General features: G+C 33.7%; 2 protein-coding genes across 7 annotated transcripts; one reads left to right on the top strand and one right to left on the bottom strand.

Annotated features, from left to right (window-relative positions):
- Positions 1-280: 280 nt before the first annotated feature.
- On the top strand, positions 281-13,488 carry LOC137807538 (CBL-interacting serine/threonine-protein kinase 24-like). Of its 6 annotated transcripts, none has more exons than XR_011080546.1 (15): positions 281-770; positions 1,483-1,545; positions 1,629-1,700; positions 1,878-1,985; positions 2,097-2,171; positions 2,316-2,369; positions 3,090-3,215; positions 4,179-4,268; positions 4,771-4,893; positions 5,088-5,207; positions 5,301-5,339; positions 5,422-5,538; positions 6,219-6,275; positions 6,362-6,436; positions 12,913-13,488. XR_011080546.1 is itself a non-coding variant. In XM_068608225.1 (14 exons), exons 1-14 carry the CDS (start codon positions 588-590, stop codon positions 13,006-13,008), a joined length of 1,359 nt encoding a protein of 452 aa, XP_068464326.1. In that variant the 5' UTR covers positions 281-587; the 3' UTR covers positions 13,009-13,488. The 6 variants fall into 6 exon arrangements, 1 of the variants encoding a protein (XP_068464326.1); XR_011080550.1 differs by having other exon boundaries at positions 4,766-4,893; XR_011080547.1 differs by lacking the exon at positions 5,301-5,339 and having other exon boundaries at positions 5,078-5,207.
- A 3,021-nt stretch (positions 13,489-16,509) lies between these two features.
- LOC137805916 (EPIDERMAL PATTERNING FACTOR-like protein 8) lies at positions 16,510-18,135 on the bottom strand. The gene is made up of 3 exons (XM_068605794.1): positions 17,802-18,135; positions 17,455-17,670; positions 16,510-17,227 (listed from the first exon to the last, which is right to left on the bottom strand). The coding sequence occupies exons 1-3, from the start codon at positions 17,890-17,892 to the stop codon at positions 17,214-17,216; spliced, it is 321 nt and encodes a 106-aa protein (XP_068461895.1). The 5' UTR covers positions 17,893-18,135; the 3' UTR covers positions 16,510-17,213.
- Between the last annotated feature and the right edge of the window lie 265 nt (positions 18,136-18,400).

The following is an 18,400-nucleotide window of genomic DNA, read 5'->3' as shown; positions in this document are numbered from 1 at the left end:
GAAGATCTTTATGCCATTTATCACATTTAATTAACTGTAAGGTTTACGCTACAAAGTTCAAGTTTCTTATATGGGTTATGATATTTTGACAATCCTACATCCATAATAAATATTAAAATTTATAATAAAAAAAAAATAAAAATAAAAATACAAATCATATACAAAATGTTTAAAAATTAAAAAAATTATAAATTTTTATAAATAATTAAAATATTAATATTTATTGGGACGTAAAATAAACATTTTTGTTCTTATATAGTCACGCATGCTCAAACGAGGCGTAAGACGATTGAGACATTCGCAAGTTGCCACACCATTTTGTTTCTCTTTCTCCTTTTTCACGTGTCTACTCTTGGAACTTAACTCCAGTCTTATTTGAGCTGTTGCTTCCATCGCTTCTTCTTTTCTGTACAATTCTAGAATATTCCAACTCTTTGGGATCTTTTCTTTTCTCCTCCAACGTCTAGTAAGCGAGGATCAGGTTCCAATAACTGAACACCGTTCTTTTCTCTGAAATTCATTCGGAGCGAATTCCGTTCCTAGGTCATCTTCTCTGAATCGGAAGCCACGAGGAGCTGCAATTGCGAATGAATGAACGTCGAAAAACCATGAAGGTGAGGAGAAAGATCGGGAAGTATGAGGTGGGGCGAACTATTGGCGAAGGCACGTTCGCCAAGGTCAAGTTCGCGATAAATTCCGAAACAGGGGAGAGCGTGGCCATTAAAGTTATGGCTAAGACCACCATTCTCCAGCACAGAATGGTTGATCAGGTTGTCCTTTTTACTTTCAACTGTTCCAAAGGGAACCTATGTGTTCAGTTTCCATTATATTGATTGTTGATAACCTTTATGTTTTGGGTTTTAGCTTTTGAGTCTTGTTTGGTTTGGTGTTCCTTCAAATTCATGTTGTTAATAACGAGTATGAGGTCAAGCCTTTCTTTACATTCTTCAATTGGTATCCAAAAAACGAAATAGTAAAATTAAAACAAACTAGAAATGAAAATATGATGGGCTAGATCGTCTTTGGTTTGTGAGAACGAGAATCAGAGGGAATGTCAATGGTTGGAGATGAAAATATACCAGGTTGCTAGTGGGAGGCTGCTTTTGAGGCCTCTGACATTGTCTATCTCTCTGGCCTAGACCGAACCTATTTCCAAAATAAGTCAAATGAAGACTTTATTAGAAGCCTGTTTTGGTACAAAAGTTAAAGCTCTCCACTGTTCAAAATGACTTTTAGACCCCAAATGTTGACCTATTTAAATAACTACAAGTGATATAATGCTAATAGTATCATTGTTATCATTATTGTAATAAATTTTTATATTCATATTTTGAATTTTCAGTCAAAGTTGTGCATCTAAATCTATATTCTTGCCTGTGCATTTATGCCAGAATAATGATGCAGTTCGTTGTACTGAATTCTTATTGTGATTCTTTCCATCTTTTGCTATTAGCGTTTCTAACTTGAATAATGTTAATATAGATTAAAAGAGAGATATCCATTATGAAGATTGTCAGGCATCCTAATATAGTTAGATTGCACGAGGTATGTATAGAGATATCCTAATACATTAGGATTTACACCATCTTTCATCCTCTTGTATTTCTCACGTTGTTTTCGAATTTTAGGTTTTGGCTAGCCAGACCAAGATCTACATAATCCTTGAATTTGTGATGGGAGGGGAACTATATGACAAAATTGTAAGTTTTTGTGTTTATATATTATGATTGTTCTAAACTTTGACAATTCTCAAGTCTGACCTTAAAATTAGTAATCACTGTTGAGATGCTAAAAATTATTGTTAATAATTTGATTGGGCTTTTTATTCGATTTTGTTTGTTGTTTATGTTACAATGACACTGCTTTTGGATCTGTAGGTTCAGCTGGGAAGGCTTTCTGAAAATGAATCTAGGCGCTATTTTCAACAACTTATAGACGCTGTTGATCATTGTCATAAAAAGGGTGTGTACCATAGAGACCTGAAGGTGAAAGACAGTAGATAATATGTGTGTGTGTGTTTATGTTATTGCTGTCTGTTTTAACCATTTTTTTTGTTTTTGTCTTGATCAATTTGTTTATTTTTTCCCTTTCGATAGCCTGAAAACCTTCTTCTTGATGCTTATGGAAATTTGAAAGTTTCCGACTTTGGATTGAGTGCATTGACTAAAAAGGTAATAATGCAATCGTAGAATGCAGATAACTTTTGGTTTCATCCCATTGGCATCTTGTTTTGCTTTGTATCAGAATAATGATTTTTGGAAATAGAAGAAGCTGCAGAACTAACGCCTCCATCCTTTTCTGTGTCTTTCTTAAAGGGTGTTGGCCTTCTTCACACCACTTGTGGGACCCCAAATTATGTTGCCCCTGAGGTAAAATTAGTTATACACAACTCTAATGTCATTCCTAATTATTGCCTTTATCTTTTGATCCTTTTCCTATTTTGCTTTTATTCCTAATTCTCCCTCCATATCATATCAAGTTTATTTACTGTCTTATGGAGAAATCAATGGTGATGAAATAGATAAATAGTAACGAGTTGAGGTGTTCTCTTCTCTGCATTACAACCTTTTGTTTTTCTCTAAATTCAGCATGAATATTAAAATATAGAGATTATCAGAGATATTCAAAACTGAAAATGAGGATATAATATATATATATATATATAATTAGAATTTAATTTATATTTAGTATTTAAGAAAGAGGAATTAAGGATGACATGTCATTGTTTGAGTAAGAATGAAATAAGAAATTAATCCACCTCAAAGTTAAAGTAGTCTGATTCAATATATAGAGTTAGATATTATACCTTACTAGCAAATCCTTATCTTGGAACAAGAGGCATATTCAGCACAGTTAATTATTTATACATTTAATGTTTGGATTTGTAATTATCACATTTTTTTCATCTCATGACATTGATATATTCAATTTATATTCGTAAGGTGAGATAGTTATTTTAGGTAGCAATTTGATTGTTTCTTCTAAGTGATTTAATTATGAGTTAGTATAAATTTGATTTTTTCCTTTATTGCAATAATTTTCATTTCTCATTATGTGCTTTGGTTTCTTACTGAAATGATCTTTTGTAGGTGCTCGGCAATCGAGGATATAATGGTGCAGCAGCTGATGTTTGGTCAAGTGGGGTCATCCTATATGTTCTAATGGCCGGACATCTTCCTTTTGAGGAGCCAGACCTTCCAACACTATACAGAAGGGTATTCTACCTTTCCATTATAATCGTGAAGTATACTTGAAAGAGCTAGAGAGAAGAGTGAAAATATGGTAGTGAATGTAATAGAAAAGATCAGTGGAGCATCACTTTTAACTACTTTGGAACTTTATTTACATTTTAAATCTTGAACTAACTCATTGAAGAAAATAAATACTCTTTTAAAATAATAAGAAACAATTATAAAACATTCATCTTGTAATTGAAGTGTTAATAGCAAGATCCTAATGAAACAACCTTAATAATTGATATGGATAAAAATAAAATGAACCACTAAATCCATGCACAGTTTTAGTGGTGATAGTAAAATTGCCGAAGTTGAAAATATTTCAGCGGCCACCATCTATCTTTAATGGGTTATCCAAGCTTTAGTAGTTGTTTACATGCTGGATTATGAAATGTGAAAAGCTGAGATGCATTGTTCTACTTTAATGGCCATGCATTGTTCATGCTTATTATCTAGTAGAGCTTCATTTGTCGAAAACTTGTTTTGAACCTGGTTATTAGGAGGGTAAATGTGAGAAAGTAATTATGATGGACGGAATGGTGTTAATAGGGGAGAAATTGATATAGTTATGCAACAGTAGTGTTTGTAGATTTTTAGAGGGAGTGGGTGGGTGGGTGTAGGAAGGAATTCTATTTTGTATTGTTGAGGATTATAGCTTAGTCTTGGGCTGGAGAATAGGGTTCCCTCTTCCCTTCAAGGGGAAACAAACATTCCAGGACTGTCTGGGGTAAGCCATGGAATCATCAAATTCAATTGATAATAATCCCTTCGATTTTTGCTTTTTACTTATTATGAAAATTTGATTCTCTTGTCTTTCTTACTAGATACCATGAGGAATCTTTTGAGTGTGTTTAATGTTCATTTTAGGAGTATCGCTGATGTAAATTGTTAACCAGCTGTTAACTTCTTGTTATTGAAATTTCTTTTTATTTGAACTTGTAGATCAATGCTGCAGAGTATGTTTGCCCATTCTGGTTTTCTGCTGAGACAAAGTCATTCATACATAAAATTCTAGATCCTAATCCAGAAACAGTGAGTACAATTTTTTGTTTCTTTAAGATGTAATTTGTTATACCCTCTAGTACAGAGTCTACAGACATACACGCATTATGCTATGGTATGAAGTGTGCTTCTCACTGATCATTTTCATAGTTACAAGTCTGTTTATTCCTATTACAATGCAACTATGTAGTGAGTGCTGTGAACAATTTTAAAATTTTTTAATATTTTTTTTCCTTTTCTTATTTAGGAAACATTAAAATTGCAAATAGTACAAAATTGAGACAATAAACAGTGTTCTTCTCATTAAAGGATAATGGTCTATTTTTTAGTTTTCTGATATTTTTATGCTTATTTAAGGTTTCATGATTTTGCTACACTAAAATAAATATATTTTCTTGTGTAGATTTTTCTTCTACTAGTTGTCTGGGAAATATATTTCATTATCTGGGAAATTTTACACCTGATTATTGGCAAATAATTTTGAATTAAATAGATTATTCCTACTAATTTCAATTTAATTATATAAGTGCAGAGGTTGAAAATTGAAGAAATAAGGAAAGATCCATGGTTCCAGAAAAACTATATTCCTGTCAAACTCGGGGAATATGAGCAAGTGAATTTGGATGATGTTCGGGCTGTTTTTGATGATATTGAGGTTTGCTGTTGTTTTTTGTTCTGTTCTATTTATAGAAACAAAATTTATTTTTGCAACTGTATGTGTTAACTCTTACTTGCATATCCATAGCCGCAAATACATTGTGAGTGTACAATATGTTGTGATAGTTATCCAACAGTCGCATGTGTTTCATTCACTGATCTGGGATAGTTGACACTTTTAGATTTTTATAGGACCAATATGTTGCTGAACAGTCAGAAATTACCGAGGGGGGTCCTTTGATAATGAATGCATTTGAGATGATTGCCTTATCACAGGGGTTGAATCTTTCACCATTGTTTGATAGGCATCAGGTATTGTTTTAATTTCATCTTCCCGCTCTACAATCTCTTGGTTCCTCTATGTCTCTGGCTGCCATGTAACGTTTTATACTTCCACCTGCCTAGGTGGGCATTAGAGGGAACTGATTTCAAGTTTGAACCGAAGTGGGGCAAGTTGGCTCAGAGTCATTTTTTCAAGGTTGTCTGATGCATTGCCCCAATTGATATGCTTTTGCTATTCTAACAGGATTATGTAAAGCGGCAAACTCGATTTGTCTCTCGTAAACCAGCAAAAGTTATAATTTCTTCTATTGAAGCTGTTGCAGAGTCAATGGGTCTTAAGGTCCATTCTCGCAATTACAAGGTATAACTTCTCTTCTGTACTTTATGCTATAATGTTGAGTGGATAATTGTTACAGGACAGGACACCTTAGCTAATTACTCTGTTTTTCTGTTTTTATGTTGGTAGTTGAACAGTTTTAGTTAGCTATAAAAAAGATACTTTGTGATCATAGTTGTTAATTTTTTATCAGACACATTTTATAAACCTTTGTATCTTTCTCCTAATTCAGTGCATTTGGAATCCATTCATTCTTTGGCATTCCCTATTCTTCCAATTCTTTGTGTTCCCTATTCTCCTAGAATTGTCTACATCAATAATCCATTGGCTCAAGATGCCTTAAGCTGATTATAAATGGCGGTGTGATGTAACAGGCATTTTTTACATAATTATGAGCAGACGTACTACATTTAATTCTATTGTCATCAGATGTCAATGCAATCTTTGTTGCTTGTAGCTTCTGCTGCTCCATTTACCTACTGTTAATATAGTCTGCAATGTCTATCATGTCATACGAGCCAATTTACATTATTGTTTCAATCACATTACATCCCAAAGTAGGGATTGCTAATTCAAAACAGGTGTATTTGGTTCTCTAATCTTAAGACCAGGTAGAGATTTTTGTACTTGATTCCGAAAAGAAAATTTATCTCTTGCTGTTATTTTATTTTCCTATCGTTTCCCTAAAGGTAATTTTCTTGCAGGTGAGGCTCGAAGGTTTTTCTGCAAACAAGGTTGGGCAATTTGCAGTGGTCTTAGAGGTAGTTTGCTTTTGCTTTTGTCTCTGTTTTATGTGAAAATTTTATATCTGCTTGAGCATATGATTAAAATCATGTTTTTTTTAAAGGTGTTTGAAGTCGCACCATCCCTTTTCATGGTTGATATTCGGAAGGCAGCTGGGGATACTTTTGACTACCACAAGGTTAGCTTCAGTATCTACACTTATCTGCTTTTTGATTTCTCAAATACTTTCAAGCTATGCCATGGGAATACTAAATGAGATATGGCTAATGCTAAAGGGGGAACTACCATGCACATTATTTGTTTTTTCCCCTCTTATGAAGTCAGGTCCATTCCATGTTTTAATTTTTAATTCTGAAGTTAATCTAATTACTGGTAGTTAGTTACTAACTTTTGTCAGTCATCAATTACAACAAGAAAATGCTCTTTGGTACAGTTACATGGTGAACACAGCTATTTTAGGCATAGTGCTGACTGAGAAATTTGGCTGTGCGTTAATCAACAATATCATAGATTGGGTGAATTCTGAAGTCTAATGTTGATGTTCAACTTTTGTGGAATTGAGATGAACAAGATCATATGCTAATCATTATTAATTTTCTTTCTTTGTCAAAATTTATTGCTATCTGATATTGCGTGTTATCCCCTATGAAGCTCAGACACATTTATTAATTGGTGTATCCCTATGTCTGATACGTATCAAACACTAACACACATAAGATACTCCTACAACACATCGGTGAAATGTTCAATTTAAAATACAATTTTTTTTTGTCTCTGACAATTCTAACATAGTTCCAACACAATTTTAAAAAGGATAAATAGAGTTATTTTCTAAAAAATTATAACTTATTGTACTCCACTCTAAAAATAGATTTGATAAGAAGAAATATGATTACCCCAACAAAGTTTTTCGAATTAGAAGATTTCCCTCGTGCATTTTCCAAAGCAATAACCATTATTGTTGCAGTTTCCACGGTCCTTGAAAAAAATATTCAACATAAGTCCATAAATCCCACAATTTCAAAGATTTTGTCTCCTCCTTAAATTTGTTTTGGCCAAAGATTCCCAAATTCCCCACTAAAACTTTTGTTGGGGGTTGATTTGAATCCATCTTCAAAGTTTGAACTACCTTCTCAAGTGGTATTTTTTTTCCGAATCGGCATCTTCATATAATACAGAATGCATGTTTTCTTTCTTCCATTCTATGGAAAAACTCTTATCTTTCATTTTAATGGACATAAGCTCATACCCGAAAAGGTCAAATATGGTGTAACTCATATTTTTAACTCACAGGGAATAATTCCTTTATAGCATTTGTTCCACACTCCACAAACTTTGATTTATACCAAACGCATAAAATACTTTAAATATATTTTGTACTTGTTGGAACTTCAACTACAAACTCCTTTGCTTTGACATTAACACTTTTGACTTTAAAGAAGTATATAGCCTTGTGGGTCATATGATTTATACACCCACTATCTATAAGCCACATCTCTTTGTCATTATTTGCTGAACAACAAATTGCTACAAATAAATGCTACTCAAATTGTTCTTCGTCCTCAACAACTTGGGTTTGTTGTACCTGTTGGTTTGTTTTATTTTTACAAACCTTCTCTAAATAACCAAATTGATCAGGTGCCCTATATTTAATGCTTGACCTAAACCAACAAAATTTTCAGTATGATTATTTTATTTACAATAGGGACTGGGTGGAAACTTATTTTTCCATTTTCCTCCTCCTTTGCTTTCTTCAATTTCCTCTTCAAATTACTTTTTTGCTGAACTGCTTCAGCCTTGAGCGTTGCTTTTGTTTTGTGCCACAAGAGCATATTCAATATTTTCTTCCATTCTTAGAGACATTCTCTGTTCAGTAGCTTGTAAGGCATTAACTTATTTTCTTTCTAAAGAGGAAATATTTTACTCAAACTTCTGAGGAAGACTCACAAAATGTTTCTCCACAATCCGTTTGTTAGAAAGTTTCTCAATTGGTTTGTGTGACCTTGAAAAACTTGTCTGCAAAGTCTTTGACAAATTCATTTTCTTTCATTTTTTATAGCTTTAAGCTCTCTTCTCAAGTTCAACACTTGCATCTATTTTGTTCTTTCGTTCTTGTGGAACTCCTCCTGCAGCTTATCTCACGCCTCTTGTGGAGTTTCAAGAGTTAGAATCTTGATAAATACATCATCATGTTGTGTTTTTAGTATAATGACAAGTATTTTGCCTTCCTTTTCCACTTCATTGTTATGACTCCTCATTTGAGCTATTGTTGGGTTTTTTGGTAATGGAGCTCGATTGCTTCCATTTATCACTAAATCACATAAACTTTGAGCTCCGAAATAAGTCCTCATTTTTGCAGCCCACATATTATACTTTTCATCTACAAATTTAGGAGGTGGAGGTAAAGATCTACTGTTGGAAGCAGCTTTTGTGTTTGAAGTATTTTTTTGGGGTTTGTTGGTGGCTTTTTTGTCATTGTATTGGAAATTTGTGATTTTTTTCTCTTTCTCACATCTCCTTAAAGATAAATGAAACTCTTGATACCAAGTTAAAAACATAACAAAGCATAAAAGAGGAGCAAAATTGATCTCTTGATACATGTTCCGTCCGGTTGACCTGGAACGTCTTTGTGCACGACCTTAACCGTCAGCTAGGGACTCTTTCCCACTGGTTATCTGTGGATTCCTACAAAAGAGGACAAAAGGGCGCCCTAGCGGCCGTTTGCACACCGACGCTCAAGTCAGCCAGCAAGAAACACCAAAGACTATGCACCTTCGTATCGGAGCACCGTGAAGGGTACTCTGAAGGTGGTTAAATGAACTGTGTCTAGTGTATATTTTCTCCTTCTGGCAAAGATCTTTCCCTAGTCCCTTGTGCGTAACCTCAAAGCTCGAGCAAGCAACTAGAGAGTTTCTGGAAAATTTGCCAAAATTCCGAACCCCGTTTCCAACATTCAAGGCGCTATTTAAGCTACTCCCGCATTCAAAGCGCCTTAAAGCGCATTTAATTATAAAACGTAGCGCATTTAAGACGTTTAAACCGATTGGGAGCATTTATAGTACCTTAAACGCTCGAAACGGAAACTGTATTAAATAACCTTAATTACCTTGTACCTGACAAAATGGCGTTTCTAATCTGACCTGGCTGTTGTACACGTGGAGGGCCTCATAGCGCCGTGACCCCATCTGAGGGTATCTCCTCGCGTGAGTCCTCCTACCTGGGAGTGCGTCTGCGCTAGGGGTGACACTTTGGGTGCCAACTCATGCCCCCAACATCTAGTCACTCACTACGAGAGCGTATCTACCTTCCTCTCGTACCCCGCACCTGTCTACCCTGGGCGTGACCTTCCTCATGAGTCGTATCTATACCAAGGGTGTCTCTGGGGCGGCAGGGGCACTTCGCGAGTCAGGTTGCTCTACACTGGCGCTGTTACTATGGCCTTGAAGCCACCTTTCTCTTCTCTTTATTACTACCCCGGATCATCGGGATTTGAGGCCTTCCCACGGCGTCGCTCCCTCCATGGTCTTTCCTACCCATGGGTATCGGGGAGCCACACTGTGATTGCCTTGCCTTTGTGAAACTTGACCTTGGCGACGCCTTAACTGGGCGACGCTGGCACTTGGCGCCTCTTCACCTAGGCGACACCTTATGTTGACTTTGACCCCCGACGTTGACTTTGACATTGACTTTGTCAACGTCCAGATACGGGACGGTACACAAGCCCCCCAGTCTTAAGGTGAAGACTTGTCTTCAGCGCAAAGACTAAGGTCTTGCCCACGCCGTCCACGTGTCACCCTGGTGACGTGTCATTCCTTGCTGACTTAACACTTCTCGAATTATTGACGTGACACTCTCTGAACCATGAGGTGCCCTTAATGGCTGATTGGACATCCTCTGAAGCGGGGAAAGTAACACCTTTTGGGGCCACGCTTAATCGCGTGCCACGTGGCTCATCACACGGCCAACCTCTAGAGTCCCTCGCGCTCCCCTTGAGCGCTTAATCCTTTGACACGCGGCACGATCACACGGTCCCCGATTAGCGCCTCTTGGGTTGCAAATGTAACGTTCAAGTTACCCAAAACCCCGTGCTCAAACCACTGTTTCATCCATTCTCTCTGCCTTTCTGCATTGTTCATCGTCTTCGAGCCCTTCCCCTGCAATCACTGCTCCTTCCTTCGCACTTCCCTTCCTTCCACACCTCGACATCAAAGGTATGATTTTTCCACCTCCATTACTCTTCTTCTGCGTTGCATTGCATCGCTGCGTATTGAACTGCCTGGAACTGTTTATGTTTCTGCATTTTTGTGTTCTTCCGCTCCTCCGTTCTTCTCCATTCCCTTCTCCTCCTTTTTGGGTTTTCTCGCGTGGGTGGTATTTTTCTAGGGTTTTGTCCCCTTTTCTGTCTTGGCATCACTTGTTAAAATCCTTTTCCTTTCCTCTTTCTCCAGTTATTTATCCGCATCATGGTGCGCCCGAACTCAAGGTCTGGTTCTCCCTAAACCCTTTGATGTCGAGGTGTCGGAGTACAAACGGCCGCTAGGGCGCCCTTTTGTCCTCTTTTGCAGGAATCCACAGATAACCAGTGGGAAGGAGTCCCTAGCTAACGGTTGAGGTCGCGCACAAAGACGTTCCAGGTCAACCGGACGGAACAATACATTAATTTTGTACACAGATTATTGCAGACTTTGTAACTTTACAGCAAGTAGACACCATGAGTCTAACCTACAAATAACATATACAAAATTTAACCCAGAAAGGTGAAGGTTATACAATAACGTATTCTATTAAAAGTGTTGGATAAATTTAGTTAATGAAAATCTAATAAATATAAATTAACAAAAAAATTGTAAAATTTCAGTTGACTTTTAATTTTTATTAATTTTTTAGAGATAAAAATGTTTTTATTAAAAGTTAAAATAGTTACAGTAGGTAACATAAAAATGATTATGAAAATAGAGGGTAAAGGAACTGTATGAAATTAGTAAGAATAAAAATGAAAAAAAACAAGCTACAAACCTATAAGCTAAAATCAATAAGCTATATAGACCAGCTAAGGCCCTGTTAAGTACACCTTGGACTCCGTTAAACATGAATGACTCCAGACTGATGGATTCATGTTGGAAGTGTTTCGGAAATTGAGAGTACTTGTGGGTATTGGAAGCTTAAACAAACATATAATAGCAAGAAATCTAGATCACCAATTAGAATCCCATCCTCGAGTTAAGTCATGAATTGAACCTATGAGAGATTTGAATCAATGATTACATCAACACATGAACAATGTATATGAATTAAGAACAAGACAAGAAGATAAGAATGGAACTAAGACATGAAAAACATAATATGGAACGAATTATGAATTGGATTAGGCATGAGCTATACGAAAGACAAGAACATAAGAACAACAATACAAGAACAAGCAGTAGAAAAATTCAAATACAAATGTTGGAGAGGACTTATGAAATAGAAAAATTACACATCATTTAAAGTAGAATCTTCATCTTCAAGAAAGTGTCACGAAGAATCCTCACTTGAGTTTTAAGATATCTAGATAAGATCTAAAAGAAGGAAAAATCACTCTCACCAAAGAGATTATGCCCTAGAATAACTGTCAAATTCATAACAAATTAAGAATTGGATTAGGTGTGAGCTATAAGAAAGTAAGAAAAGAACACAAGAACAACAATACAAGAACAAGCAATAGAAGAATTCAAATAGAAAAGGTGAAGACTCATGAAATGGAAGAATTACACGCCACTTGAAGTTGAATCTTCATCTTCAAGATAAGTGTCATGGAGAATTGTTACTTGAATTCCAAGACATCAAGATTAGACCTAAAAAAGGAAAATCATTCTCAAATTTCATATATTTCAAAAGTTCTTTACAATAAATGATGAAGGCTATATATAGCCTTCTTGGCCGAAAATGCAATGGCCAAGTGAGAGAGAAATTCAAATTAAAAAACCCTAGATCTAGAACAATGGTCAAAATTTGTCCTCTGCTTTCCATCTTTGTGTTATATCTTATATGTTTGGGCCACACTTGTCATGCTTTCTCCTCTCTTCTTCTCTTTAGCCAAAAGTTTGGTGCTCCAATTGGGTTGAATAAGTCTTTAATTGGAGTCCAATTTTATGTCTTGTACAAATACAATTAAAGTTCAAAATTACAAAGAAATTAAATCCTACAAATTATGAGCCCAAGAAACCAAAAATAAAGAAATATTTTTGTGTGCAAGAATGTTGTTTCTTATCGTGCTCTGTTACTTACTCGTGGAATTATCTTTGCATATTTTTGCTCATTTTCTTCTTCTCATTCATGCCGTCATCATAAGTGAGGGTTTAAATGAAAAAACAAACATGCTAGATGGTTCACAATGTTTTAAGTTATAAGCTCGTTAAATAAATTTTGTTATCAAACATTTTAATTTGATCCCAGTCACTTAAATAAGCTAGTCTATAGATTATTACTTGCCAAACCCACTTGCTTTATTTATTAATTCTACTGTGCTGCCCAACGTTTAACCCTATTCCCGTATTTTTCTTTTCGCTTCACGTGTGTGTACGTACTTTAAACATTTGTAAACGCAGCCTGATATGCACATATATTTATATTTGCATGCATATAAACTGATAGTAACATATATCTGTACTGCAGTTTTACAAGAATTTTTGTACCAAACTCGGAAGCATTATTTGGAGACCGGCAGGGACCATGCCAAATTCTAACACGCTTAAGCAAATGACTATATAATCCAATTCTTGAGGTTATGAATGATGCAAATCTGATTAGAAGGACAACGAGAGCTTCAGCTGGTCCCCGAGTATACTAAATAACTGGCATGCTTTGTTGCTATCATAATGCAATGTACAGTGCAGGAATAGTATTGTGAACGGGTGTCGCTGTCAACTTACAACATGGCTTAGCTTAATAATCTCGAGAGAAGGAAGCAAAAAACCTATTGCAATGCATCCTGTAATATATCTGTCCCACAATGGTTTACAAAATCCATCCATTATTGTGTTCAGGGAGAAATGTGTAAAGAATAAACCCAAAGGAAACGTTGATCTTGTTTTTCATCCCCTCTTCTGTCTCTTAGGATCGTCTTTGGGAGACTATTTATCTCCCCAGACGGGTTTGTTTGAGGCATGCTGATTTTGTATAAAAAAAATGCGTGTTGGTTTAAGTTTGTTCTCACAAGTGTAATTCAAAGTGAAAATGTTGAGACTGAAATTTTATACTCAGTTTTATCATAACATTGTTTCTAATATAATTTTTAAATTAAACATTACTTTACTCAATTTAATTTTAATTGCAATTATTTTTAAAAGTTAAATATACACAGATTTGAGTATGTAAATGTTACGTAATTATATTTTTAATCATATTACCATGATTTTGTGCGGGCAAAATGGGCTCCTGTCTACTCAACCCCAAAATTTCCCATTTTATTTTTGACATTTATTGGAGCACTAATGCATAGTCCACTTTACCACTTGTGCCGTCACTATCTAGACTATACGAACTCTGCTTACACAAACAGCAATTGGGACATGCGATAATAAGTTAATAACTCATCACACCTACACACGACACTGATGATTTTATTCAGAATTTAATTTGAAAAAACATTAGAAACATATTGCAGCACTTCAGTACAGCTACGTGGCCTTTTATGAAAGGAAACTAATGCATGGAAATTTTGAAAATATAACGAACAAGTGTAAATGACTAATTATATAATACTAACATAATTTATTATAAACATATTTGCTATCTTGAAAGTCATTTATTTTAATTACGTTACATATCATTATTAAATTCAGCACATTTAAAAAAGTTATGATGATGACCATATCATTACAAAGCTTACTAAACTTAATGAAAGAAATATATAATTTTATAAATAAGCACAAATAATATATATATATATATATATATATATATATTCTTTCATTTAATAGGTAAAATTTAGTAGAAATGATTTAAAAAGGTAAAAGTTAAAATTTTAAGATATGTTAAAATATATCAAATAAGGTTTTAAATATTTAGTTATTTATCTTTTATAGTAGATCTTTCTAGTAAGTGACTTCAACTAGATCAACTCCTATTCAATCATAATTTATATTTATATTAGGGTAAACTTTTTCTGCCTTTTTTTTTCTTGGTTTCCTATGTGATTATCATAAGGTTTTACAAGTTCAATCGATTTAAAATGTTTTCTTTTGATTGATTAAAGCATTGATTAGGTGGTATATTTTCCAATTTAGAACTATTATTGCATGAGAAACAAATAAATGTCATGCATGTAAATGGAAATGCAATACATGATGTTGTTTTAAAGTAATTCTACATATTAAATTTGTATATGAATATTTGAAAGAATAAATTATAGTATGGTGGGCAATTTTAAATTATTGAGTATGTTATTTTGAAATTGATTGGGATGCTGAAAATACGTATAAGCAACAATTAATGGTATAATTGTAGTTTAAATTACTTCTATTACTTTATATATAAATAATATTATTGCCATTTAAGCGATAAATCTTACTCAAGTTATGATTTGAGATTTGAGCTAGAGATCTTAAAATAATTATATTTTCTATGAAATCTTAAGTAACGCTTAGTCCTTCAAATAACGAAGAGGTGGACTTTGTAAGATAATTTTGTTTGGAATAAGTTGTCAATATTATGATGTATAAGTAATGGTTTGAGACATGAGCCATGGATAATCAATGTTGATTATTTTTTCACTAGGAGTTTGAGTGCTCAAATGCTTAGTGATTGTTTAAGTGGAGAAGAAATCAAATCAATTTTTTCTTTTCCATTTGATATATCATTTAAGTGTTGACACTTATGTGATTTGTCACATCACTTAAATGAGAATACCATTCCTCAAGAAATATAGTCTTTATTTGTATAAAAGTTAAAACATCATTACTTATATTTTATTATTTCAAATTGTGTTAAGAATGTGTTTTTTCATATTTAAGATGAATGGGTGAAATCAAAGAGAGTGATTTAATAACCTAATATATTTATGAATGATGTTTTAAGTAATAATTATACTAATAATATTACAATGAAAGTAACTAAAGATGTATTATTGAGATTTTATGTATGTTTATAAATATTAAGTTATAAGATTATAAGATATCCAAATTCTCAAAGTAGGTCACATAGACAAACAAACAGAGCATGTGATAAGAATAAACCTATGTTTCTATCATAAATAGATTGTTAGATAAGATTTATACAAACTAAATATTATAATAGGTGTTAGTTTTTAACTTAGACTTAATACTAATCTTTTGGAAATAATGAATTACCTTAATTGGATAAAATATATGATTTAGCAGACTTAATATGTATAATATGTATGATTAAATACATATATAAATTTTCATATACCTTAATTACTGGAATTAGCTTATATTTTGGTTTCTATTTGTTGTTATAATCCTATTATGAGGTTTTGATATGGAACGTATAATTATACAAATTCTAAAGCTAGAGGTAGTCTTTATTTATTTTTAAATGTTTATAAATTTAATTATTTTTATTATATATATATATGTGTGTGTGTGTGTAATTTTTATGTTTCAGTTTTATTTATTTTTTGTTAGATTTCATTGAAGCGATGTCAACTCCACTTAATTAAATTTGTTGTACTTATATTTTTTATATCACTTACTTTATAATACTTGTATTAATGCATGTGTTTAGTTTACTCTTTTTTTTCCCAACTCATTAGTGTTCTCTTGGAATATACTTGTGCTCCTTTAGCAAATCCTTGTGGTATTCTTATCAAGGTCCTAAACCAGATCAGATTCTTTTGCAGAGAGAATTTTTCTTGAAAAATATTTTCTAAGACATTAATGCATTTTTTTTTATTTAAATGTGTTTTTTTATGTCAAAGACTTAACTATTATTTTTTAAATGTCTCAAATTTCAATCTCCGAATTTTTTTCAAAAACTTTTATCCGATCCTGATAAATGTATTGGTCATATAATCTATCTGTGAATTTTCTATTTAACTTGTTTATGGAGTTTTATTTCATTTATCTATTTACTTTCTTTAAATATCTAAAATATGATCTTTACTTTTTAAGAAATAAGTAAATACCCAATAAACAAATAAACAAAAAAGTACAGAAATATATTTGAAAATTACAAAAACTAAAATTTATCTATTGAAAAATTTATGACCAAATAACAAATTACGAGATGTAGAGGGATTTTAAAAAAAAAAAAAAAACTTACGAATCACTTAATGATAAATCAATAGTCGATAAATGTTATAAAGAGAGAAAGGAATTAAAATAAGTTCTTAGGTTTTTCCGATAAACACAGAAAGGATTATATTGACTGATCCACGTCCACAAAATTGTTCTAGTTGTTTGTTGAAATTTCGTAAGGGCTCACAATTGTCGGAACAACAGTACCACTAAACGCCACAAACATTGTTTGGACAATTCTTTCACAGAAGAAGGACTTTAAATCTAAAAATAAAATTATATATAAACCTAACACAACTCACCTTCATAAAATAAGAAATGCAATCAGACAAAAATTTCTTATATTTATACGAACACAAGAAAAATATATTTCCAAAGAAAGTATAAGTAAAATAACACTCTCTTTTTTGGCAAACAACACAAAACTGTGGTGGTTTAAAACATTATGAGAGACGAATGGTTTGTGAATGGTATTGTGCAAGATATGTTGAGCAACATAATTTTATTTACATTCTTTATACGACGTACCCTTTCTTTCGTAAGGTCTCCTGCTACTTCTTTCTCACTCATCTTTGATTCATTTTGACCCAATTAATGCTGGCCCAAGTTCTGCAGAGGGGCCAACCTTGTTTTGTTGCTCAGCCACACACCAAATTCCTTTAGCATGTCAGGGTTTCCCTTGTTCTCTTGTGGTTAAAAAAACTAACTATCTACCCATCAAAGTATAAAAGCTGCTCCAACCAAAGTTTGAACAAAGAATCAAGAATTAAACTTATACATATATAGTGAAGTTAATATGGGGATTGATTGAAGGTTGATAATGTTAATTAGTTCATTCATACTACACAGTAGACACCAAGTACACTGAAAATTGCTTCTCTCAAGCATAAACTATATAGTGTGTACCCAAAGGCTTTTATGATCATAACTTAATTTCAGGGCTGAAAGAACTTGTTACCGCATTTGCATTTCCAAGAGAGAAGATAGTAGCCCTCGTCTCTTTGAGCAGTTGTTGCCTTGTGAATGTGACTAACCCTGTGGTGAGGAGAGATTACTAGAGCAGCCATACAAGGCTTGCAACTCAAGCACTTGTTCACACACTTTGGAGGCCTTGACCCCAACACTAACTTCTTTTGCTTCAGACCCTTTCCATCTTTCGTTGAATCTGACCCTACTGTTCACAAGTCAAGTCAAGAACATGATTAGGTTAATCACACCAAGTAATGAAATGACACACACGCAAGTTATTCCATCATGTTGACACAGAAATACTTGGACACACTCATGATGGAATGTATGTTTTACCTGAATTAGAAGGAAATAAGGTGAGGGAAATTATGAGAATCAGAGTCACAAAAGTTTTTAGTCCTGTGAGATATACGCTGGGAGAATCCATCAGTCTTATAAAAAAAAAGAAAAAAGTAATGATCAACAGAGAAGTTAGAAGATGGGGTTGCGGGAGAAAGAAATGGGAGGAATGGGGTGTGCAATAATAGGGATGAAAAGGGGTTTGGTATTGAATGTGGTATCATTGATACTGATATGTATGAAAAATTGAAGGGTCCCAAAAAGAAGAGTTTGGTTTTTGAAGTGTTTTAAGAGCAACAGGTGCTCTGACTCGAGGTTTTCAGTGTGAATGACCTAAGTCACAGTTTCTTTTCATCTTTTGCTGGCTGAATTGACCACCCTATGCTAACTTTTGAAATTATTGAAGTACTGCACCATCTTTCCCTTGTCATCATATAAGGAGTGGCCATGAGCTTTTGGTCATTTGCACTTGGCTCTGCTCCTCAATAATACTATTACTAATACTACTATTATATGTTACCTCTACACAGTGTATACAGTGTTTGCCTCTACACAACAAACAAACGCAGGGCAATGAAAACAATTCAAATTCCACT

This window comes from Phaseolus vulgaris, chromosome 3 (genome assembly GCF_000499845.2).
Source record: "Phaseolus vulgaris cultivar G19833 chromosome 3, P. vulgaris v2.0, whole genome shotgun sequence".
NCBI classification, from domain to species: domain Eukaryota; kingdom Viridiplantae; phylum Streptophyta; class Magnoliopsida; order Fabales; family Fabaceae; genus Phaseolus; species Phaseolus vulgaris.
Note: the sequence above shows the minus strand (reverse complement) of the source record. Positions and strands in the feature narration are given on the sequence as shown.

Bases quoted from the DNA above. Each gene is read 5' to 3' on its own strand.
- LOC137807538 (XM_068608225.1), top strand. From the start codon at position 588: ATGAATGAACGTCGAAAAACCATGAAGGTGAGGAGAAAGATCGGGAAG. The intron at 771-1,482 runs GTTGTCCTTTTT...ATGTTAATATAG, and splicing joins AGCACAGAATGGTTGATCAG to ATTAAAAGAGAGATATCCAT. The intron at 1,986-2,096 runs GTGAAAGACAGT...CCCTTTCGATAG, and splicing joins TGTACCATAGAGACCTGAAG to CCTGAAAACCTTCTTCTTGA.
- LOC137805916 (XM_068605794.1), bottom strand. From the start codon at position 17,892: ATGGATTCTCCCAGCGTATATCTCACAGGACTAAAAACTTTTGTGACT. The intron at 17,671-17,801 runs GTAAAACATACA...ACTTGTGAACAG, and splicing joins CTTATTTCCTTCTAATTCAG to TAGGGTCAGATTCAACGAAA.